At 38.1% G+C, this 25647-nt stretch overlaps 1 protein-coding gene across 3 annotated transcripts in view; it reads right to left on the bottom strand.

Moving 5' to 3' along the window:
- The window catches only part of myom2b (myomesin 2b), a 32191-nt gene that overhangs the window by 2656 nt on the left and 3888 nt on the right, over nt 1-25647 (bottom strand). For all 3 annotated transcript variants that reach the window (XM_067591468.1, XM_067591460.1, XM_067591479.1), the window contains 35 exons: nt 23176-23233; nt 22923-23077; nt 22602-22688; nt 20347-20435; nt 19773-19823; nt 19465-19629; nt 18901-19062; nt 18578-18719; nt 17618-17817; nt 16845-16898; nt 16545-16672; nt 15629-15812; nt 15362-15536; nt 15138-15259; nt 14826-15013; nt 14329-14455; nt 13736-13914; nt 12578-12692; nt 12092-12254; nt 11818-11924; nt 10692-10736; nt 10064-10200; nt 9669-9813; nt 9230-9292; nt 8746-8813; nt 7633-7746; nt 7216-7303; nt 6378-6416; nt 5303-5408; nt 4389-4455; nt 3887-3983; nt 3109-3145; nt 1751-1773; nt 1473-1528; nt 1289-1378 (listed from right to left, as the gene is read on the bottom strand). In XM_067591468.1, the coding sequence (XP_067447569.1) occupies nt 1289-1378; nt 1473-1528; nt 1751-1773; nt 3109-3145; nt 3887-3983; nt 4389-4455; nt 5303-5408; nt 6378-6416; nt 7216-7303; nt 7633-7746; nt 8746-8813; nt 9230-9292; nt 9669-9813; nt 10064-10200; nt 10692-10736; nt 11818-11924; nt 12092-12254; nt 12578-12692; nt 13736-13914; nt 14329-14455; nt 14826-15013; nt 15138-15259; nt 15362-15536; nt 15629-15812; nt 16545-16672; nt 16845-16898; nt 17618-17817; nt 18578-18719; nt 18901-19062; nt 19465-19629; nt 19773-19823; nt 20347-20435; nt 22602-22688; nt 22923-23077; nt 23176-23233 (3826 nt within the window). The remainder of the gene's footprint in view (nt 1-1288; nt 1379-1472; nt 1529-1750; nt 1774-3108; nt 3146-3886; nt 3984-4388; nt 4456-5302; nt 5409-6377; nt 6417-7215; nt 7304-7632; nt 7747-8745; nt 8814-9229; nt 9293-9668; nt 9814-10063; nt 10201-10691; nt 10737-11817; nt 11925-12091; nt 12255-12577; nt 12693-13735; nt 13915-14328; nt 14456-14825; nt 15014-15137; nt 15260-15361; nt 15537-15628; nt 15813-16544; nt 16673-16844; nt 16899-17617; nt 17818-18577; nt 18720-18900; nt 19063-19464; nt 19630-19772; nt 19824-20346; nt 20436-22601; nt 22689-22922; nt 23078-23175; nt 23234-25647) is intronic.

Below are 25647 nucleotides of genomic sequence, written 5' to 3'. Positions count from 1 at the left end.
GCTCCTCCCTGCTTGCTTGGTTTAAGGTGTATTCATATATAATATATATGAAAATTCCTTCACAGATGAGTCTTGTTAAGCTACTCTTTCCTTAATTTGACTCATAATATTAAGTGATTATAGGATTTATGGTGGTACTGGTGCATAGTACAGTACACAGGTACAGTGCTAAGATCACAAAAAGCTCATACTTAGTGACAAAATGTTTACCTTACCTTTACCTTCTGGTATTCACCACCTGCTCCAACATACTTATACTCTGAGTTTCAGTGCAATATTCTCTGGATCTGTGTACCTGGATCTGTGTCCAAACTTTTGACTGGTACTGTATTTCTGTTTGTTTTTCTGTTAATAGCTTCAATAGCCTCTGTGGTAACTTTGTAGGGGAAAGACTCTCCTGAGGTTTGGAAAACAGATCACCAAGGACGTCAGTTCTTGTTATAGACAGATTATTAGCAGGTGAGGGAATGAATAAAGAAGAGGGCAGACTTCAACACATACTGTATTCCTCCTGGACTGGGGTTTTCTCAAACTTAAATCTTCAAAGCCATTAGGAGCGGCATGGTGCTGAAGCTGTTGAAAGAGCCTCTACTGACTGGGGACAGACTGTAGACTTATACTGGTTGGCAAGTAGGTCAATGAGTTATGAGAAGTAGATTTGTTCCTTACCAATCCAGGAGTGTGCTGATAATATTGACCTCACCTAAAGTATGTAGATCCCCCCAGTGAGGGATTATAAGTCGTGCTGAAAGTCTCCCCCAAAAGCAGGTAGAGGCCCTTTGTTTCCCTTAATCCTGATCACCTCGGTGGGACATATGGAGGCTGTATAGAGACTTCCAGCAGTGCAATCAGTCATTTTCCAACAGGGAACTAAAGTGTATCAATAGGGATCTTCTCTATTTCTCAAGTTTCAATTTTGTGTACAGATTGAAAATGAATTGATCCCATACACTACTCAGACAATACTATCATAAATTTATATAAGTTTACATATAATGTTAAAGATCTAATTCCTTATTCAGGCTAATGTCACTGAGCCATTATTGTATTTCACAGTACAGATTCTGCCCTTTAGGATACCATCTATATGAATCCAAAGAGTGTGCTGAAGATTCAAACACAATCAAAGCCACCAGGAGTAACAAAACCAGTAGACACACACTGAGTTCTATGGTATCACCAGACAAGTTAATAGAAACATGCTATCGCAATTCTGTCTGATTAATAAGGTAATTAATCATGAGACAGGAAGGAGGGGGTTGGGTTTGCGGGTTGCAGAAGTTTTTACCTGATCATCAGGTTCGACCTCTGCTCCATTCTTCAGCCATGAGACTTGAGCCCTGGGATCTCCACACACTGTACATGTTAAACTCAGGGTCTATAGGAGGCATAAAGATTACTTCTTAGACAAACATGTACACATTTACTGTACAGAGACAGAAATCCCACAATCACACATACTCAGACATTACCTTCTTTTCCATAATGGTGACCACATCAGGCAGTCCTCCCACCACCTTACCACGGTCTGAAAAAAACCCATTATTAATTGTGCAGTATCATTGTGCATTATCTTCTTATTGCTTTTTGCAGTCATGGTGTGCCTTAATTTTCTGTAACACAACTAAACAACCAGTAGCTTTATTCATTGTGAGAGAATACCTGAACACTGATAACTTTTAAACAGCAATATATGGGGGAAAAGTAACTATTGCATAAAGAAACATGGAGAATGGAAGGATGCACTCACTCCTTTCAGCATAGGCCTCAGCCCTGAAACACACAGGAAGAAACGTTAGAATTATTTCTCTCTCTAGTGGTACTATATTAATCATATAAAATATAAATGTACACTGTAACCTAAATATGAACCTTTCAGTGTAAATTTGTCTCTCAAAATAAAGAATTCAACAAATAATAATACTTGTAATTCTACCAAATGCAACTAGTAGTACAACCAGGTTTGCTTAATGATCTGTTTCATTACCTGGCTCTGCTCACTGTCCACACACATAATATCTCCTCCATTTTTAGGTTAGTTACAGTGGTCAGATGGATTGCCACAAGATATTCTGGGTTGAGAGCCAAGCCACAATTATACTGTAGTTTACTCTGCGACTATAGTGAATTTTTCCATTTGAAAAATGATACTGCTTTGTAATAACCAGGTGAGGACTGTCGTAGCAGCATGGAGGACCAGAGGTCAGCCACAGGACCAGATGGTTCAGGGAACTCTGCTCTCCTCTTGGCATGTTGATGCTCAATCAAAAGGGCAACAGGGTGTCATTTGTTTCAATGTGTTGCTAAAATCTTGTGCTTAAATGTCTCTTTTTGAATGTTAATTAGAAAAGGGATTTGGATGGCTTCCATTCTGCATGCAGTGTTTATCGTTAGGACTTTGAATCGATTTTTCTAAATGGGTTTGCAAAATTCAGTGTGTAGGGTTTCGCTTTGGCCCAATTAGTCAAAGGACCCCAAAGGATCTGTGCTACTTGAATGCCTGTATTTTAAACATAGATTTCTGATATTATAGTATACTGAGAATTTGGGTGCTGAAAATTTAAATTGTTTGACTTAAAGGTAGAGAAAGAACTTTAATCAGCTCTGTTTTCTTTATACTACTTATTCTGAACATTTCAAAAGTAGCAGTTCAGTCTGCCTGTTGAACTCTGTTGACGCAGCAGTGGCAGTGTTCGCAAACAGTACAGTAAAACAGCAACAAAGAGGTTAGATCAAAAAAAGTGAGCAGTGCATTGACAGTTTAAATTGATGGCATTATTGGAAGGGTGTGCAGGACATGCGTGGTGCATGCTACATGAATGTTGTTATCAGTAGAGTATTGTGTGTGTGTAGAAGTTCAACTCAAGTTGCTTGTTTGAAATTGTCTACTGACTTTTTATTCTATTTATTCGCTAAGCAATTTAATATCTTAGATGTTATCTTCAGGATTTAAATTAAGTCATAATCAATGTGTCAACATATCATATAGAGTTAGAGTATAGATAGAGTGAACTTTGTCCTTTGAATTTATCAAAATAAAAAGAAATAATAATAATGATAATGCAGTAATGCAGTGCACGGGTAAAGAATCAGATTCGAGAGTCTTACTTGAGTTTCTGGAACTCAACGAAGGCCTTCTCATATACTGTAAAAGACAAAAACAGAATTTCACTGCCACTGTTCACAACATTAAATCAAGGTCAAGGTCACTTTTATTCATCTGGCATAAAGGGAATTGCTGCAACAACAATTCCTTAATCCACCATTTCAGTTTAAAAACACTCAACCCTGGCCTAAAAGGTGGTTGTAAGAAGGTGTGTCTTGCTTGCTCCTTCATGAACAAATGCAGCAGTGCCCAGTTTCAATGAATGTCAGTTTAACATATTCTGGTGAAATGTATGGTTATACTAAAATGGCTCAATGCACTACTTCTGACGTAGCTTCTGAACTTGAGGATGAAAATAATGGAACATGGAAACAATGCACGTATAAATATTTGCATGTTTGTGTCCATATGGATGGACAGAGGAGAAGTTGATTATTTGCTACAGGAGTGGTTTAAGAAGTTTTTGTGGACATTTTGATATATTTTCCACATGAAAACTTGATACAATTGGAAACTGTTGTAACTGACATGAATTCAAGCTGACCACAGCAGTAATTGTCTGTAAAAGAGCAAATTGCAACTTTCTACAGCTCAAATACTGATACTCAAAACATAGGTTTTGAGTGGATTGTTACTTTAAAGTCTTAAACTGCAAATTGAAGCCAAGAGCTCAATGAAAACAAATGACTGTGTTGTTTCTAATACCCTTTTTTACTGTAACATCAATAAAAAGAGTGAGAATAAGCAAAAGACAGAGAGAGACAGACAAGGTCTACTGACCGTCACCACTGAGGTCCAGTGAGCGTTTATGTGAGTCTTCAGGGTCTGTGATCACGATGGAGTACACTCCTTTATCCTTCTCTGTTGGCTCAATCACCTGTAATTAAATCAGCTAATTAACCAATCTGTCATGCAACCAACAAACCCATCAATTTACCAGTGTCCAGCTGTTTATTTATGCCTGTATGTCTGTAATTAATGGTTTAAGAAATGTCAATTTATCTGCAAGGTAATTACAATTATGATTCTCAAAAGTAAAAAGAAGATACACTGTTTAATTAATGAATGTTAATGAATTCAAAATGTATGAGGATTTTATTCATTAGCTACCCATTCTAAAAGGTGAGATTATCTTTTTAATTTATCTCAAAGTTGCCCTGGTGTCATCTCTTCAAAGGCACTCCGATGACTTTTTAAGCCCTGCTGATGGGCAACATTGCCGCTGCATGACATGCTTTATTGTCCAATAAACTACCCACATATGATCCATCATATGTAATACCTCCATTGTTGCCATAGCAGGGGTTCCTCCAATCACAACCTTGTCACTGTGGGAGAGTTTAGTCTCACTGAGGAGAGAAGAGGAGAGGAGAGGAAAGAGGTTAGTGTGTGTGTGTGTGTGTGAGTATATGTGTGTGTGTGTGTGTGAGTGTGTGTGTGTGTAGAGTTTCTATGCGAGTGGGTGAAGCCTGTTTCAGAGGTAATGGAAAATCATGTTTACATGCCTGCCTAATGTTACGCCTAGGGATACCAATTTCTCTCTTTTTGCTATCTGTCGCTCTCACACACGCTCATAGAAAGGATGAGGAGAGGTTAAAAATCTAATCTCCATAATTTTTGTTCTTTGAATAATTGAATAACAGAAAAGCCTCTACTACCTCCTGTCATCTTTCTCTTGTTCTTCTTCTTTCTTTCTTTTTAGCATTTTTTTATTCCTTCCTTTCCTCCACTCTCTCTCTCTCTGTTTTCCCCTCCTTTCACGTTTTATAATCTCTAGGGTACGATGGAGTGCTTTTAAGTGCAGAAAAACCTTGCTTCTTCATAAGAAATGATAGGGGGGTGATTTTTGTCACAAAACAGGGCAATTTTATTGCAATAACCAGGAAAATGAAAACACTTGCCAACAGCTATCACAAGTTTTATTATGTGGCTTATTGTTTTTGCCACTCCTGGTGGTTTAACTTGAGAGAAAAGCAAAACAATGTGTTTGCGGTCAGCATGCTTATAGGCAGACTTAAAAGAACCCTCATAGTCCCTCTAAAACCCCTACAAATACTAGAATTAATTTTTCACTTTTACTGTAGTAGTAGTAGTAGTAGTAGTAGTAGTTGTTATTGTTTTTGGAGAAGTAGTAGTGTTCTTAGTGGTAATAGTATTAGTATTATTAGTGTTAGTATTATAAATGTATCTCCTTACCCATGATACCAAGTGATGTTCATCTCGGAGGTGTAATACTTCATGTGACACTGCAACTGAATGCCTGTTGCTGTGCAGTGAATCACCAGCTCTGCTGCACTGGCTCCTAGAGGAGGTGATGGAGGTGACAGAGGTTGTTGAGGGCATATTTAAAATCACCTGGTCTATCTCTGCTGTGACAGCTACAGTATGCACTTTTTCTCAGAATTAATCAAATAAAATCAAACTTCCATCTGCAGTCATTTGTAGGGTTGATTTTAAGACTTCCCTTTATATGTTACTTTATTCAGGTTGGAAAGCAAAATCATATTATTGGAGAAGAGTTCAGATTTTTAGAGTCATGACTTTTTGTGTGCTTCATTCAAAAAAAAATGCTTCAACCATCAGAGGTTTTTAATTACTTTTCTTTTTAAAGCCTTTTACAAAAGGGAGTTTTACACTTCTGTATGTCTGTATGGGACTTTGCTCGCTGCACATTACAAGTGTACAAATGTGTCATCCACCTGGTGACATCACCATGGTTTCCCATTATCACAGTAATGAACCCTCTTCTCCTCTGCAACCACTGCTGTAACAGTTGCTGCAGAACTGTCAAGTGACTGTCTCTTAAAATAGGAGTAAGATGCTCCTCCACACTGTCACTGTGACAGCGCAGTGGAATTTTAAAGTGATTTCACCACATGATGGCATGATGGCCAAATGCTTCCAGCATGACAACTTCTGCCACAGGCTGATAAGTGTGTGTGTGTGTGTGTGTGTATCAGTGGAGTTTTAAAACAGAAATGTATCAGCCTGCTGATGGAGCTACGAAATGTTTTATCACTGTGGTGTGATTGTGCCACGTTAAATTTAGATGATTTGCACTTCATCCCTTCAGTGGGTTGAGGGTGGTGGTGATGTTTAGCACTGTTTGTAATATGGATATCTGTTAGTGAGCTAATTGATGTGTGTTATGTGTATATACCTCTGTGTGTGTGTGTGTGTGTGTGTGCGCGCGCGTGCGTGCATGCACGTGTGTTTGTGTGTGTGTGCGTGTGTGTGTGTGTGTATGTGTGTGTAGAAGGTAGATACCTACCAGCCAGATGGTTGATCTTTTCTATTGCTTCTTCAAACACTAGAGAAGATGAGGCAGAGAAATATAGGGTCAGTGAAAGAACCCGGAGGACAAAAAAAGCCACAATGCTGCCCTCTGGTGGCTGCATTCAAGGCTCAGTAAGGCTCGGTTTAAATTAATTGTGTTTCTTAGCACTTATGTGTCTGGGTATTTGCTACCCCTCATTTAAAGAGTTACAGGGTATTTGGGAGAAGGTGTCTCCAGACCCTGTGACTCGGTATCTTGGGTGCCATTACTAAAGCAATTACTTGAATATTTCTGTTAAATTGTGGTGTCACATCTTAGATAAAATGGTAAAAATGCATGAAGAGTTGTGTCTTTCAGCTAATCTCTCCTCAAGGACTGATTAAATACTTACTAACTTCAAATACAGAGAGGATAAAATATTATCTGAAAAGGTCAGTAATGCTCAGTGCTGCCATCAAAATGCATAAAGAAGTAGCTTAAGTTTATTTCACACAAAGTTTTGTAGGGGGAAAAAGTGGATTTTCTTAGGAACAAATACAGCCAGCAGGTTAACAAGCTGCCACATGGCTAGAACTATTTTTAAACAATAGTTAGAGAAATAAAGGTTAGGGTTAACCATGCACAGATGCTGTATACTGTACATTTTTATCATATTTTTTTCCTGCCTTACACTTTTTAATGAGCATCAAGCTTTGTCTCAGTTTATATTTTTAATTTGTAGATTATTATTCACTCTTGCCCAGTTACACAAACAGCCAGCCAGCCAGCCAGTGAATTACTCCCCTAATTAATCATTCAGATAAGTTAGTAAAGAAAAATACAGTATGTTTACCTTTTCCGGAGATGTCAATTTGGCTCATATCTTTTCCTCTGTCATCACTGATGGTGGCCTTATAAATTCCTGCTGTTTTCAGTGAAAACTGGAGAAGAAAGAAAGCAGTTAACACATAAAATAGCATAGGGAACAATGGGAGAGCATTTTTGTTGAACTCTGAATGTGAATACATTCTGAAGACTTCTTATTTTTGAACAAAGTGTCTTTGTTGTAGGTGCTTAGAGATATACTAAACTGTGTAACATGGCATCAATTTTGTAAATTACTAAATTATTTAACAAAATATTGGATGCATGTCTGTACATAGAATAGCCACTGCACCACACTATATGATTATATGTGCAATTATAACCATGCATAGTAGTAATAGTATTGTACACAGTTTTATAGCATTCAATATCAAAATGCAATTACCAATTTAATTGGCAGTTTACAGACTCCTGCTCCGAGGTCAGGCTTCACATCAGGGATGATCTCTGTGTCTTCTCTATACCAGTGGAACTCTGACTCCTTCTTCAAGTTAGCAACCTGCAATGAAAAACATAATCATGCATATTATTAAAGCATTCAGTATAATTATCGTTAACAAGGAAGGAAGGTTTTAGCTGTTTTTTTATATATAACTTCTATAGAGCAGATCATCAAATCCTAATGGCACCGAATAGTCACAGGTGGACTCCACCCAAAAACTGCCTTCAAAGGTCACTTATCAGTCCCCAGTTTAGATGTGGTGCTCCTCATCTTCCATCAGGGCTATTTAACGCTTGAAGTGCAACATTTCCATTCAAAATGTTTTGCACTATTATAAATACATGTTAGTTCCACCTTATAGAAACCTGTTAGAAATGCCATTATTGCTGCATACCTCTGATTTTATAACTCATTACAAGATGCAAATCCAACACGTCAGTGATGTGTCTAAAGGTCAGTTTATGTAGTGGTTCATTACGACTAAGAGATACCTCATATCTGCACTTTGGGCAGTTACACTCACCCTATCTCCTGGATAAAAAAGCCACTCTGTCCCCCAAGATAACCATGGCCTGTAGTATGTTGTTGGAATTTTAATGTTAAGGAATATATTGTACCCTAACTAATCACTGACACTAACTACATATAGAGCCTATTTATGCAAAATGGCTGATGCTTGAAAAGCAGCCTTTGTCTGCTTTGTACAGTTGCTCAACATTCATCTACTACATACATTTGTTGTGTTTCTACATTATTCAAAATGCACTTATTTGGGCCAAACTGACAAACAGATAAAACAGACATCTGCTTCAGATTTTCTCAAGGGATATGAACAATACTTTAATTTCAAAATTGTTTTAATTATATGCTGCATGCTTACAAAGCCAAGACAAAATCCTGACCATGTAATTCTGGCTATTCTCAGTTTGGACCTTATCATTACACAGCATTGTCACATCCTGCACTCACTCTCTGTAGAATGACTAATCAGCTATCCAGCCTTCTGTTTATTTAGAGTGTAAATATTCAATAATTATTGAGTTTGGCTGTGTTTACCTTGCAAACCAGAGTAACAGAGCAGTCATCTCCGACGTGAAGGGACAGGAATTCACTGAAGTGAGGACCTGTGGTGGATAGAGACGGGAGAGAAAAGCCCAGGGAAAAGACATAGGCTTAAAATAAATTACTTGTGGGCCTTTATTATATAAACTCCACTAACTTCCTCATGCATAAATCAAGTATGGCTTTAAAACTTTTAATGCAAAATACTACTGTGGTGTGGATTTTTTACTCACACCTACAGGACTCAATAAATATCTTAATTTGGAACTCATTTCATAGTGAGCCATTTGAAATGGGTCTATGAAATGGGTCTGTGTTGAGTTTTTGGGTTCCACCTCCCAGTTTGAGTAATGATGTTCTGCTTCATTCCTGTATTCTCATTGATTAAAATCTCGCAACATAGTTTTCTGCTGGTCTCAGACTTAGTAGAGTAGAGCTCATACAAGCTTAAAAATGGGTGATGTTTTGTGTTCCTTACCCTCCTTGACTCTGATGTACTCTCTCCTCTGGTAGTCAGCCTCAGCCAGCGCTGCCTTGAAAGCTGTGTGCACATACAGATGCACATAAACAGAGAATAATTAAAAGATCAAAGGGTTGCCAGTCGTCGCTATAGATTCTTTCAGTGGATTAGCTAGCTAATGGCCTCCTGTATGAGAGTGGAATCATAATTTATGAAATCAAGCATCTATGTTTGAACTGAGTGTCCTTCATGCATTAGTGCTTTAACTGACAATGGCACGTACCATTGCACACTAGACTAACCAATCTACAGCAGCAGCTACATAAATAGACGTATATGGACACACTTTCTCATCCAAGTAAACAGGAATGTGTGTCTAAAATTTTTTACTGGTAATTTGTATACAGTATAGTGTCAGTATTCAGGCTGGGGCTCAGTCAGACCTGGCCTCTCTTACCATCTCCAATCAGAACCAGTGAGCTCTGTGCTATGCCTCCTCCATCTGTGATCTGGAAGGTAAACGTCCCTTCATCGTCCTCAGTAAAGTGGTCCATAATATACTCAATGACACCTGTAGACTCGTCATGACCCATCTTGTTGGGCTGCAGAGAGACAGTTTGGCAGGCCAACAGTTAGAGTTGAATTACACCTTTTTCATGCTATAGAATGTCATCATACACTTGTAGATAGGCTTTGTTAATACAGATACTGCTTTACTGTGATTATTATAGTTATGATGTTGTAAGATGCAGCTGACTGAATCATTATCAATATACATTGTAGACAGCTTGAAGGCAGAAACCATTTTTCAATATTTAGTCTCGCTGTCCATAAAACTATAGTATATCTTACATCAGCTCCAGACAGTTCCTTGTCGTTGGCAAAGAATTTGTAGGTGACATTGGAAGAAATCTCCTCTGCCTGCAGCCAGAACCTCATTCTGCCTCTCTCCAAAATCTTATAGGCCAACTCTGACTTCAGTGGGATGACTAGAGGTAAGAAGCAGAGAGAAGGGTTCAAAAACATCATTAAATTTTACTAATTACTTATTCAAATTGTTCTTACTTTATTTGGGGGAGGAGAGGAGAGGAGAGGAGAGGAGAGGAGAGGAGAGGAGAGGAGAGGAGAGGAGAGAGGAGAGGAGAGGAGAGGAGAGGAGAGGAGAGGAGAGGAGAGGAGAGGAGAAAAAGGGCAAGAGTCAGATGGGAAGCAAAAGAACAGGAGTGGTGAATAGTGGTTAAGCAGGTGATGCAAAAGCAGGTAAGATGTTTTTTTGGATCAAATAAAAAGAGAAATATGCTCAAAGGGTTCAAAGAGAGTCATAACAAAGGAAAGCAATGGCGTGGAAAAGAGAAACAGAAAAATAGAGTAGGTAAGACAGATTAAAGACGAAGCACAGAAAAAGTGTAAAGGAAGAGAGATTAAAAGGGGCAAAGAGAGAGATTATGAGAGATCGAAAGAGTCAGCCAGAGGTACCTACTTGGGTGTCTGATATCAAAGCTGAGTGCCAGCATCTTTTCCAACTCTGAAACACAGAGACAACTTATTGAAATCATTCAGCTGTGGGCATGAACAAGTAATTAAAATACATGCTAAACTTTATACATAAATGTAATATATTCACTCACACATGACAGGGTGCTTCAAGTAATAAAGCTATGTGGAGATGGACAAGTCAGTACTTTAAGTGAACAAGAATGAGGCAGATAAACATGAAAAATTCAAGTGAATAATGTATAGCCACAGGGAAGACGATACATTGTGGCTCTGTGTTTTTCAAAGCCTGAAACTAGAATCAAAGGTCCATTCTGAAACTCCTCTAAACAAACTGCATTAAGAGTTAGTAATTCATATTAACAGAGGCTTCCCAACTAGCTGTGATCTAAGTGGAATAAATGGAACCATGTAAGCTTGCAGGTTATTGTAAATTAGGCTGAAAAAAACTGTAGGCCAAATGGGAAGCAATCAGTTTAAGGCACACTGAATAACATATTATAGCCTGGTAGCATAGTGGTGCAATAGCAAGAAAAATATTGTGTAAACTTTTGGACAGAAAGCCCTTGCTATGAAGATGTGTTGTTAAAACACAAACACTGCCCCAAGCTTGGGGAAATAATGTGAGCAGTGTGCCCTGCTATTATTCATCAGATGTGTAATGAAATCATTTCTTGCCTACATGCCAGTGTGGTCATTTTTAAGCAGTCTCATTGCTTTCATCTTTATTTCATCCACACGGCGCCTCAGTTCTCCAATACATATTTTCCTTTTGAATTTTATTTAAGTCCTTGAACAACTGGATGTTGCAGTACAGCTGCTCAATCTTTCATGATCAAGATCTGAAAGACATTTGGATGTTACTGCTTTTAACATATGAATGAAACAAATGTCTAATGTAATGTAAATGCTGACAAGATGAACAAGATAAATATTCAAATGATTCAAATGATATGTGTGTGAACTGAAATGAGATGTAATAAGATTGCATTAGTTTCAGTTACAGAGTGAATTTTAAATCAGTTATTGGTATCAGATTTTTGTATATTTTGGGGTTTGGCTAGTTGGCTGAACACCAGAGCCACACATAGACAGTGATAGATAAAGCGTACCTTCAGAAGAGATTGAATAGCTGGATGAAACTCCTGCTGTGTTGGTGACAGCAACAGAGAACGTCCCAAAGTCTTCTTTATCTGGGTTCTTAAAGATCAGCTTAGAACTACAATACAGGGCATGAAAGAGACACAGACAGACAGATAAAAACAGAGAGATGTTTCACATTTAAGATTTCAAAATGCATTTTTTACAGTTTGTATGTGCAAACACAAAGATTTGCATGGTTGTGTGTGTGTGCATGTGTGTGTGTGTGTGTGTGTGTGGTCTTACTGGCTGCCTTCAGTCTTAATCTCTACTCCTTTGGAGAAATCTGTGATTTCTTTATAATCTTTCTTCCAAATGAAGTGAGAACCCTCATTCATTTGGCAGGACTCGAACGACAGAACAATGTCACCTGACTTCTTATCCACAACGCAGGACACTTCCTGGGAACCTTGAATACACAGAGACAAACACACAACGTGATCATTTTCAAACTGCACCCATATAATTCTATATAAATGGCACATGGAACAAGTTGTCCATAGATTTTAAATATCAGTGGGTTTTATATTATATTTGTCCTCTCCCCTCTTCTCCTTTATCTTGCGTCCACCTCTTTCAAAGAAAATGCATCAAACAAAGCATGTGTTGTTGATGTCGTTGTTGTTGTTGTTGAATCACTTTAAAATACAAAGAGATGCTTGGAAAAGGCTTTTTTTCAGAAATAGAATATGTTAACTTAATTATCTCCTTCTGTCTATGACTAAATGTTACCTGACACAGCCTTGGCAGTCATGGGGTCAGAGGGCATTGAGGCCATACCCGCTCCTGCATCATTGACGGGACGTACACGGAAATTATAGCTAGTGCCCTCCTCCAGACCTGTTACCTAGGAAACAAACAGACAAGGAAACAACCAAGTTTTAGTGAAAGGAGGAGAAATAATAATAGTTGGTACACAGGTGTTAATCATCAGTTTTGGCAAATTTAACAGAAACCGAGATTGTGATTTTAACATCATAACAGTACAGTTTTCCACAACATCAGCAACTGTTGGAGGTAATTCGCTTGATTGTTATGGGCAGATGTAATGGTAACAGCGACTGTCAATGCTGAGATCCATCAGCTACTGCAGCTAGTAAACAGCAACAGCTAGAACCCAGTCCAATTATTATTATTTATTTGTTTTTGGTAATAAATCACTTAACCTTCTTTTTATTTACTCAGTTTGCCTGTACTGTTTTGTAACCAATGTTTTACTAGACCACTGAATACCACTTTGCATTATAGTAATCAGTCAAATACATTAGTCAAATACATATAATGTTTTTTGTTCATTGCCTCACGAGTATCACAAATGAGACGGGTCACCTATTCACTGCTACTGTGTAATTAAAAAGAACAAAACATTTCCATTCTAAAACCAAATATGTCCATCTACCGTCTTATTTACCTGTAGCTTTTTTGTACTGTACTCAACCCAGTAATTGTTGAATTTATCCACTAGATGTCAATGTCACACAGTTGACTGTTCCCAAGATATCACAGTATTGTACATTAGGGTGAATAAAGCATAGTGCACTGGTACAGAAGCTTGAAATTAAACAATATTGTAGCAACCAGGGGCCCATAGAAAGCAGGAACACAGTGCTGAAGATATTACCACTAGAAGTGTACAGTTTAGTGTCCAGAGGACAACAGGATCCACATTTTTCTAGGAGTGTTGACATTAAACACCACCATCCTCTTTCTCTACAATAATTTTACAATTTTACACAGTAAATCTATCTACTTAATTGTGGAATAGATTCTGTAATCAACAATTATTTTAGAAGTTGCCAAGAAGTTTTTTCCCACTTTGTGTCTGATAAATAAATAATCATTCCGGTAATCCTCATATGAACCCCAATAACATATTAAAGGTGCCCTTACCTTGAAGAAGCGGTGACTGACTGCTTTCTCATTGGCTGTAGTCCAATCAGAAGTGCCCTTCTTAGCATACTCAACATGGTAACCAGTGACTGGTCCAGAACCAGTATAGACAGGCTTTTGCCATTCAACCACCAGCGAATGATCTCTCACTTCACAGAAAGTCAGGTCATAGGCAGGGCCTAAAGGACACGCAGAACAGGAGGAGAGGAGACACAATCACAAATTTACATTAGTGCTTATGTGAACATTTAAATGACTACATTCATTCCCTTCATCTTAATGTGTTTATTTGTATATTTATTTGGATGCCTGCTAGCTGTTAACAGCACAACAGCTAATCTTCCTGGGGTCCACAGGAAAAAAACTAATTACAACAATTTAATGTGATTATGTAAATTAAACATAGGTGAAGATAATACAGCATACATATGCACATACATAAATACATACACATACACTTAAATATCAAGGATGTTTGGCAGCCATTAGTATGATGGTCATATCTTACTGTATAGGCTTCACATTTTTGAGGGCAAATATCGAAGTCTGTTAATGACAGTGACCAAGTTGGTCAGAAGAGGACAGTTACGAACCTGGTTCAGGCATAGTCCAGGCCTCACAGGTGAAGTCGGCTGAGTGTTTGGAAGCTGGTCCAAGGCCAGCAAGGTTGGCTGCATACACTTGGAACTGATAGACTGCTCCCTCTGTCAAGCCCTCTACCTGTCAATGATAATGTTACCATGGCACTATTATCCAAAAAAAAGGAAAGCCACTCTCAGCTCTTAAGTTCACACAAGTTGATTGTATCTTTCATTATGGTATCATATGTCAGGACTGCTTATACTTTACATTAGTGCTAAAAGTTTTCCAGCTGAAGTTCAGGTGTATGTATGTTTGTATCCAACATTTAAACATTTTCTTAACCATTAGAAATCTGACTGAGACAGGTGTTCCCAACCTAGATGGTCTGAAAGAGTGTGACAGTGGTTCTCACAGCAGTATGAATGACTGTCCGTGTTCGCCCTGGGATTGGCTCTTGTGAGTAGGAATGATTGGGTAAAGAAAAAATAATGTTAAACACAGACATTACCTTATAAAGTCTTTCTTTGACTGGTGGGATATTAATCTCCCTCCACACAGATGTTCCACTACGTCTCTTGTCCACATAATATTCCTTAATATGTGCACCTCCGTTGTGAAGAGGCTTCTTCCAGTTCAGAACCATTGAATGTCCGTCACAGTTCAGCAATGCGACGTCATAAGGAGCAGAAGGGTGGGCTGAAAAGAAAGAACTAAAATTAACACTTATAATCTCAACAATAAAACTTCCATCAAAATGACCATCACAATCCAGCACTAAGTAAAAAATAATAATAATCATCATAAATATTTTAATACTGACTGAGGGCAGCCTTGACAGTCAGAGGTGCAGACTCCTGGGACTCATCACTAAGACCAATCTCATTGATAGCCTGGACACGGAACACGTAGGTTTCTCCTTTGGTCAGACCACTAACCACAAAACTGAAGAGACAGAATAACATACAATTAAACATCACCTCCAGCTATGCTGTAACCCACAATCAAAGAGACACATTTCTGGGATTTTTGTCTGGTAAAAAACACCTTGTGCTCTTGTGGGGTTTGTGGTTGGCTGACATCCAGTCTTTGGACCCCTTCACACACTGGTCAATGTAGTAGCCAATCAACTTGTTGGGTTCCTTTGGTGGAGTCCACTGGATGAGGACAGAGGTGTCTGTTTCTGTGGTTGCAATCACCTGACCAGGAGCCGATGGTACACCTGAGGACGACCAAAAAAGTTCCAATAACCGTTACCAGTAAATTACAACAATGACAATGGATATTGATCAAAACAAAATGACAGAACTAGACCTTTGAGTTCCTGAGTTTCAATAGGTCCAGTTGGTTCTGACGGCTCACTGGTTCCAAACATATTGGCAGACAAAACTCTAAACTTGTACTGTGTGCCCTCTGCCAGGTCAAAGACAGCATAACGGGGGGAACGAATAGGGACCTGAGTGTTCACACGGTGCCACGCATCGCTGTCTGCCATGGTCTGTGGGGACAGAGAGAGAGACAAGTGAAGCATGACTACTGGTAAATCTACACACACAATGATATTCTGTGCTACATATTAGCCTGGGTTGCTTAAAGATCTCAAGTAGTTCTTGAGATTCTTCTCATCAATGTAGTCATTAGTCATTTGACAAGTCAATCAGCAAATTGCACAAGAAAAACTGATTCTACATATTCATCATATTCTACAGTATTGAGGTAGTAGTGTATACTGTCAGGTTTAACTTTTGTCACGAGAGTAGTTTGCATAATATGAGGATATTAGCTCTATTAATAATCTGAATTTGTCACTTTTGGTCTTGTTTCTTTGATACCATAATCTAGGAGTTCTACAAAAACCATCAGACATGTAATGTAGTTTTAGAAATCAAACGAATATTGGACCATATACAACACTGTACAGAAAAGTGGTGGTATCGTACACACATTTAATGTATTTTGTGTAATCCATTCTAATGTGCCTCTGATTATGCAATCTTGTTTATCCATTTCTAGGCTTCCAAGAAGAGAGAGGAGTATAAAAATTTGCACACAACACACACAGCGGTAGCCTATTACCTTTTGATTTTGAACTACCCTGGAGCTATACTGTAGGCAGGGGCTTTTAAACACAGAAGAATATGCATTCTTAAATTCCAGGTGAGGTGTACATACAGTACAAGTAGTAGGTCTAGTGGCGTAGTCAAAGCAGCTTTGGTGACCTTTGTCTTACCTTCTCTATGTAGTACCACATGGGAGCCTTGCTGTGATAATGAGGGGCTTTCCAGGTCAGAACAACATATGTCCTGTCTGTTTCTGGGGCATACATTCCTGATGGAGGAGCTGGAGGCTTTCCGTCAACTACACAGAATCACAAACAAATCGACACAGAGATGATTAAATACAGTCACACGCATGCACTGTCAGACACCCACTTTTTTCCCTCCTGCTCTATGCAGTAATATACAACAAGAATATTATAGATATTATATATAGTAATACATAGATGTGTTAATTTTGATTAAAAACCCACCTTCAACCTCATCATGGTGAGACACAACATCCAGTTTTCCTCCAAGTTTTTTGGCTGCAGCAAGAGAAAAAACATGATCATCAGTTTGCTTAAGGTTGATGTTGGAAGTTAATTCATAGTTCAGATAGAAATCTGGATAAATGTAGTTCTTATGTTCTTAATCTGTGGCTCAAACCAGCACACAACCATGCTAATATTATTCTTGATCATGTTATGTAAACAAATTCCATGTCACTTTAATCGCACTGACCAAGGACAGCACATCATTTAAACATAAAACAAATGTACAACTTCCCTTACATGTAGCACAGTGTCATAGAGCAGTTTGCTCAATAAAGTAAAGTTGTTAGACATGTAATAAATTCTGTGGGATGCTATATAAAATGACCCCTAAAACTTACAAATAAAAAAATGTAAACCACCAGAATTTACAGTGAGTAGAATGAAAGTGATGATTCAATTAAGCCTAACAAGCAACAAAACTTCCTGTGCATCCGTCCTGTGAGCCAATGATTTGTTTTTTTCTTGGAAATATTAACTACTAGTAACTATACCGAGCAGTGGCTGTTTTGAAGAATTTGTGTAAACATTCACGAACCGGCTTTTGTGTTCAGTCAGTGAAAGAAAATAGCAAACCAGATATTTATTGATCTGATAATGTGAGAAATCATGGGTATTTCACTGACTATAGCATACATTTATCAAGTCTTCAGAACTATGTAACGTAAAAAGGCAAGGACGACATTTCTCTATACTAATCAAGATAAACTCACCATGGAGCCTCTCAAACTCAGTAGGGTCCAGTGCAGCGATGGGATCAGACATGCGGGATGGTTTGCTGATTCCATGGGAGTTGACAGCTCTGACTCTGAAGTAGTAGGAGTGTCCCTCAAACAGTCCAGCCACTGGGTATTTACAGATCTTTATGGGGTGATCATTGCATTGAGTCCAGTTTTCTGTTCCAACCTCACATCTAAAAATGAAGATGAAAAGAGAAGGAAAAGGAGAAGAGTTGAGGAAAGAAAAGCGTATAGAAAAACTAAAGATATACCTAGGTGTATATTAATAAAATATTGCTGATATTTACAGGTATTATTTAAAAGTTTAATTTTAGCAAGTTTACGTTTTTATAACTACAACAACCTGTCTGGCAGCACATGCATAATGGAGGAACTCAGACAACAATATTTTGAGAAAACGTAGTTAATTTGAATATTATAGTGATCATGATCATGATCGATGCATGAAAATACAGTGACTTGTAATTGTTGATGCCCATAGTTATACAGTATAACTAAGTGCATCAACAGAAGTTGCTACTATGGTTGTTCACTATGGTGTTTGGCAAAAATTACAAAAGTAGGAAATAAATAAATAATAAATAAAAACAGTGATGGCTAGTAAAGGATGTTTTGTTTAGGCCACTATACATTAATAATGTTGTTACATACGGAGCCAAGGGTGTTTAAGATTGTATTGGTTAAAAATGTAATGTACAAAATAAATCCCAAAAAGTTTTGCTTAGCTGTAAAGTTCTTAGAGAAAATCTTGACACGAATTGAGGGATAAAGGAGTTATGATTTGAGAAAATGGAAGGATTGCCTGTACCAACGACAATAACCTCTTTTCTGTACAGATAAAGGAAAGCCAACTTTATCTGATGACTTACAGTAATCTGTTTGTCTTTCTGTTGGTCTGTTTATCTATTTATGGTGTTTATCAGTAACTCCTACTTATCAACAAAGTATCCCAGGATTGGACCCTCTGTGGTGGTATTAGGAGGCTTCCATGACACGATGACATAGTCTCTATTGGCATCATGGACCTTCATGTCCATAGGAGCACCAGGTGCATTAGGGACTGGAGGAGGACCATCTATACAAGAAGTGACACAGTGACATTGTTTTAGTAATCATACTGCAAGTAACAAATATATATTTAAAAATAGTATTATAAATATGGAAACATGTTGTAATTGAAAAGCATAATGTTGACAAAACAATAACAATGAAATAAAAAACATGGATGGTTTGATTTCAAGTTATCTACTTCTCACCTGCAACAGAGACAAATGCACTATGTTCTGCAGTGCCTCCTTTGGTAACCATGCGAATTTTGTACAGGCCTTCATCATCTTTGTAGAGGTTAGGAAGAGTCAATTTGGTGAATCCTCTGCCAGTTTCAATCTTCACCCATTTAGAATCATGCAAACGAGTATCTGGAAATGAGACAAAGAGTTACAGGATCCTGAATTCAGTGTCATTTTCTTGCATAATTCTTATATCTGCATTCTACATATTGTGTAGAAATAATAAACATGGCTTGACTGAGGATTGTAATTTGCAAAAAAAAATTAACCTATTACAAAGAGTTTTTATACTTTGTGGCAGTCAACGACATAGCAAAGTATACTATTCATTAATCAGTCTGTTTAACTACTCTCAGTATAATTAAAGGGCAATAAAAATAGTGTCCGTAACATGTTCCCATTTTTCCACTGCTGTGCCTCTGGCTGCAAGTCGCCTAGATTGGGTTTGGTAGCCACAGTGGCAGGCAGTACTTATTACTAGCCATTATAAAGTAATTACTTTATCATAAAATGCCACTTTATAGCAATTACCATCTCTATACCACTGTGCCTCAGGCTGCAGGTTGGCCAGGTTGGGGTCCAGGATCATGGTAGCAGACAGAGTGGCAGATCCTCCTTCAGTAGCAAACACTGGGCCAAACTTCTCCACAAAGGTAATGCGGATTTTAGTGTAATGGATCTTAGGAAGCATGGCGGCTGGGAAACAAGGGGAAGAAAGAAAAAGACAATGACAAAGAGACAGGAATATGAACAAGAGCATCTTGTCATTTAACACACTATGAAAAGATACATTTTACAGCCTAAAAGTGCAGATCCTTCAAGTTAATTGTGATGCTTACTTGTGTAAGGCAGCCATGCATATGGACAGGACTCCTCCTCATGCTTGAACCCTACATGATTAAAGAAACAAACATACAAAAAGTTCACCATTATCAGCATCATTATCATTATAAATAATTGGCGAATAAGTAGATGAACAGGTAGATAGTAATGGATGACAGTAATGGAAAATGACAGCCTAAAATGTGCAGTTATAGATAAAAGTGCCTCAGCTAAATGTGATGGCATATGATCATTGAAACTCCAGATATTGTGAATTGAACACTCACTAGAGCTGTTAGAACTGTTACTAATATAATTGATATTAAGTGTTTAAGGGAGTTGCCACTAAATGTACTGTGCACAGAAAATGCATTGTTTAGTGAAGCACTTGGGACCTTAATTTAAGAGCAAAGTGCAGCTACTGTTCATTTGAAAACATGACATCTGTCCTCTCTGACCTTGAATAACAGGATTTAATCATTTTTAGAACCACAACTTTAGGTATTTCAAGACTTTTATAAAGCCCAAAGACCCTCTTGCCATTGATATTACAAGTTAGAAGAAACAAAGTAATCAAATAGACGGACTTACTCTTGACAATAATGGAGGCCTGACTAGAGGCCTGTCCATGGAGGTTACCAGCCATAGCAGTGTACTGGGCTGTATCATCAGTTGAGCATCTATAAAAAATACAATAAAACACAAATACTCAATGTCAATGTGACTATTAGGATTCTCCGATACTCATTGTATTTTGATCAAAGGCTTTCTTAAAATATTCTACAGATTAGAGTGTAAACAAAACCATGGGTCACTCATCTAAGGTTCAATGCCATTTAAAAGAAAAGCCCTGGTTGTTTCTGTGAGCCATATTTACATACTGATCCTGCCTGACATATTCTGGATCGATGAGGTAATGCTTATACAAGATCTGGCATTATAAACATATGTCATAATCCTGTCTTCTGTGTGTATAAATTACAAGTCTCTTCAATCATAGTTAGTCCAGTTTGCAAGACCTTTTCACAAAAACCCATCTTTTACATTCAAATCTGCAGCTGCAACATGCATGCCATGATTTGACGTAGCTGACAAGCACCTCCTCGAAAACTACACATTGGTTCTTCAAATGGAAGAAAAAATGTAAACACAATTACAGTGGGATGTTAAATTAAAGTACAATAGCCTGATCATGTACAATTATGTACATATGTTGTGGTGGTTATATCAACTGGCATACACCAAATGGCAGGACTGCCGCTAACCCCTTGTGTCAAATATAAACCAGCTGAAGAGGCTCAAGAGGGCTGCTTCAGAGGTCAAAGCCATGTTCAGTCTTACAGTTGTTGCATTCCACACCTTCATGGCTTGAAGAACAACATCAACCTCTGAGTTGAATCTCTTTCTTCCTTCATTCTCTCTTTATCCTCCAGTCTCTTTTCTTTTTCTGTCCCTCCTTATATCTCACTCTCACCAACTTTTCCACAACCTCAAATTACACCAGTGTCTTCTGACATGGGATTTACAACCTGCACAGAATGTGCAAGCTGATGTAGTCATAGGAGGAGGACGTTATTGGTAGAAGTGACTACAGCAAGCAGGGAGCTGAGGAGAAAGCAGCAAAAGTGGTCTTGCTCTGAATAATAATAGCATTCAGTAAATACTCAAAAAAGCACAGAAATATGTACCCTAATGAGTACAGAAAGCAAATCCCCTTAATGTAAGTCATCAATTTTAGGGTAAAGACTTGGTTTAAAGTTAAGGTAAATTTAGGATTATGTTAAGATTAGGGTAAGGGTTAGGGTTAGGCATGTGGTGATTATGGATAAGGTTAGGATAAATCTCCACAAAATGAACGTAAGTCAATGTAATGTCCTCTGAAGTGATGTAAACACAACTGTATGTGTGTGTGTGTGTGTGTGTGGGGGGGGGGAGGGGGGGGGGGGGGGATCATGATGTAATGATCTACAGTAGGACTGAGAGGTTGGGGGTAGGGTAGGGATTCTGCATTTTCTTTCTCTGCCATGAGCCTGGTGCTAAATTACCACAAACTGCTGGTAATTTGAAATTCAAAGATTGGTCCTCTAAGGCTTCGAGGCTAAAGGTATTACAGCCTATTTTTAAAACTTGAATACCATCCCAATCCTTTCATGGTAGCAGTCATTCTGACCATTTTGCTATATTTTAAGCTTAAACACTTACTATTCAGTGTGAATGAACAGTCTAACAGTAGACCATTTTTTTGGCTGATAAAATAATCTCAGTTAGTCAGTTAATCCTACTTTCAGATTATTCACCTCTTAGAAAGCTAATGATTATTTAGGAGTATTTTTCTACAAGGAGTAAATGGAGTGAACTTGGTTGTTGGCTGAACTGTATGTAACTATCAGACAGAAAAAGCTAAAGGTGATTGGATCTGAGGAGAGAGTGATGACTGGAAGAATCCTGGAGTATCACGTAGCACTGAGGTCAGCACTTGAACAGCTGAGCTTCCTAAGACTGAAGGAAAAGTAGGATACGCTCTTGTCCCCACACAGTCAGTTGATTCTGACGTTATTACTCTATTACAATTATTCATGATGTAGTCTTGGGGCAGATGATTGGCCAGTCAGTGGTCCAAATGGGCAAGAGAAAATGCTCTTTCTGATCTGTTTTGTCAGGAATAGTTATGTGGAGCAGTGAATCATGAATTACAAACAGGATTAGTTCAAAGAATCAAAGAATTTCAGGGTAGGTGCATTAAACTTTTACCAAACCTTTGTTTTAAAGGTTTGAAAGCTGAATTGTTTAGATTACATTTTTAATTAATTTTAAATAATTCTGAAATCTGTTTGGATTTATTGTACCTTGGAATCTCCAGAGTATGGACTCCACCTTTGTCTTCAGTCAGGTACTTTCCAGAGGATATGTCCAAGATCACACCATCTTTATACCTAAAGGAGAGGAAAATATAAGCTCACCAGCCACTTTTTTTTAATCATTATTACTAAGATCAAGTATATCATATCTAAGAGAGATGAAAGCCCAAACCTATCTTCATGAAACACTGTACAGTTGTGTAACCGTGATGCTTTGAGGAATTTAACCAAAAATTCTACTTTTAATTAATATATTTTATCAATTTTGGTATGAGATTACAAGGTAAAAAGTTTTTAGTTCAAACTCACCATTTTACAATAGGCATGGGGAAGCCCTCAACACTACAGAAGAGTTTGATTGAAGTGTGTTCAAACACTGTGTGAGACCTGAGTCTGACCAAGAAAGTTGGTCCCCTGATCATGGGCTCCTCACGCACATATTTTTCCGTCATCTTCGTCCTCACCTAGACAGCCAACCAAGAATACCAATAAATATTAAACAAATGAATAATATAATATTTAATACTCACAGTCTGGATAGGGAAGATTCATAGATTCTTACCACTTCCTGGATGTGAGCTTTTGTTTTGTGCTCATATCTTTCCTCCATCGCCTCAGACCTTAAAGACAGACAGTAAGTTAAGTCCACATAACAGATTCCTAAAAACTATTTTCACTCGAACATAGGCTGATAATTGATAATTGCTAGAAATGTGATTTTAAACATGTACTTATTACACACATATTGTAACGCTGTGTCACACTTACCCAAAATATTTAAGATGTGATATTATGTTCACATAAAGGTGTGTCCAAAAACATTTACACTGCTGGCGCTGCTTCCACAACAATAATAGAAAATAACAAGCTTCCAAAGTAACTCTGGTGTTCAGCTGTCTGGTAGTTTGTTTTGTCTCTAAGATACAGTAAGTGCAGCAGGCTACATGCAGTCTGTAGCCAGTGTTAACATGATTTGTAGTCAAAGTCCACATTGTACTTTGTTGTTTATACATTTTTGAGAACTATCTGATTTTTGAGGGAGGAAAAATAAAGTGTTTCAGTGTGTAAAGACTCTCATATCCCGGCCGAGCATCCACAAAGTTAGTGACTTGAAAAGTGATGAGGCTAGAGATCGGTGCCTTCCTTGTGCCAACAGCACTAGGATTAAAAATCACAACTGTTGTTCTTTTTCACACAGATTTTTCCATCTGACAGGTTTTGTAAACTTAAAGGAGTGAAGCCCCAAGCTTTCAACCCCTGTCATGACGCTAATATAAGACACAAAAGGTGTGAACTTGGTTCATGCAAAAACTGCTGGACATTTTCCAAGAACCCTCCACTTTGAGATTTATCAAAGTAAATCCTCCCTGACTGAAGCTGACCTTACACAGCAGGTTATCAACAGTCTCTCTCCTCTGATCCCTGTATGAGGCGAGAAGAGACACCAGCTTAAAGGAAATGTCATTAGTGGGCTGACATGGCTGACTTCAGAAAGTCTCAAGCATCACAGTAAAAAGCTTTTTTAAAAGAGGATTTTTCACAGGATTTTGCCTTACAGTAATGGTGTACATGACACGCCCCCGTTTGTGCTTGTGCCCACTGGAAGGTTTGCACCACAGAGAGCACTGTTGTGAAAGAGACAATTGTAATTTATGTTTGAAAGAGTGACTCAAATTAGCTTTAGATGGGGTTATTATCGTCTGTCTGTGCACCATTGTGCATGAAAAACATTGTGATCAAGCTATTAATATCTCTACAAACAAAAATGTAACTTACAAACATCACCTACTTTTGTAAGTTGTAAGAACCCTCTGAACAACAAATTTTGACCATTTGGAAAGACATTTTTGTCATGACCCATTGAGAACCAAGGTAGGGGAACCAAGGGAGAGGACAATGATTAATCACTATATCCCTCCTGTTCATTTGCTGCTATACTCAATATTTTTGCGCATAGCCAAATCCCATATTCAGCAAGCTATGCCATTGAGAGCCCAACCCATGAGAGACTGCCCCAGAGCTGCCATCTGGCCTGTTGCCTGAGAGCTGGAGATTGCCAGCAGCAGAAACAGAGCCAGAAGTGGGAAGCTCTGTGTCCTTCAGCACTGTAGTTTATAAAGCCCTCAGGCCAGAGGTCATTACACCACTGCCACAAACAAATAGAAGGGTGTGCCTTGCAGTCCAGAAAGTCTAGGGTATCCTGAAAGCTAACAGTAACAGACAAAGCAGTTGGTGTGGGGATCGGCCACTGTGATGAGATAGGGTAGGAGGGACAATGTTGTATTTTAAGAGAGGAAGATGAGACCAGAAGTAATGTCTTACATTTTGTGGTTCAAGTGAATGCCAGGTTGGGGTATGATGGCTATTTACAGTCTGTGAGATTTGTCGGTTAGTCCTGACTGACAAAACAAGTATGTGTAAACTTTATTGTGCTGCTCTCTAGAGGAGGGTGGATAAGCCTATGTGAAAAAGAACAGACTGCATATATTTAGTCACTCTTTAGATACCTCGTAATGACCATATTTAAAAAAGAGGAAAAATCATTCATTGTGTTTGGTAAATATAGCTGGAATTGCTAGTTGTCCATAAAGAAAATTATCATTTTAAGCAAACAATAGATCATTTATATTTGGTCAGCAAAAAGGAAAGGGAAAGGAAATCAGTGACAAAATGAGCTCTATACGAGCAGGATCACTACCACTGCATTAGTAAAAACAATCCAACACTTGACATTGAACATTTGTTAAATTTATCAAGTAGTCCTTGTTTTAAAAGAAGGTAAGTTTAGTGTGCTGATTAGCTGCATATTAGAAAAAAAGAGAGCAAGAAAGAAGCAAGATGAAGTAAGCAGCAGCAAGAAAAAGATTTTTTTAAGTGGTAAGTGAAGACATGAAACACAGCAAATCACACACTCTCAAAAACACACATACATAAGCACACACACAGTGACTCATTGTGTGACAGTTAATCTGTCAAAGATATTTTACCCATCATGTTGGACAATTGAATTGTAAGAGTTACAATTGCCATTTTG

The sequence above is a fragment of the Thunnus thynnus genome, chromosome 1, assembly GCF_963924715.1.
Source record: "Thunnus thynnus chromosome 1, fThuThy2.1, whole genome shotgun sequence".
Lineage (NCBI taxonomy): Eukaryota > Metazoa > Chordata > Actinopteri > Scombriformes > Scombridae > Thunnus > Thunnus thynnus.
The sequence above is the reverse complement of the archived record's forward strand: the minus strand, read 5'-3'. Positions and strand labels throughout refer to the sequence as shown.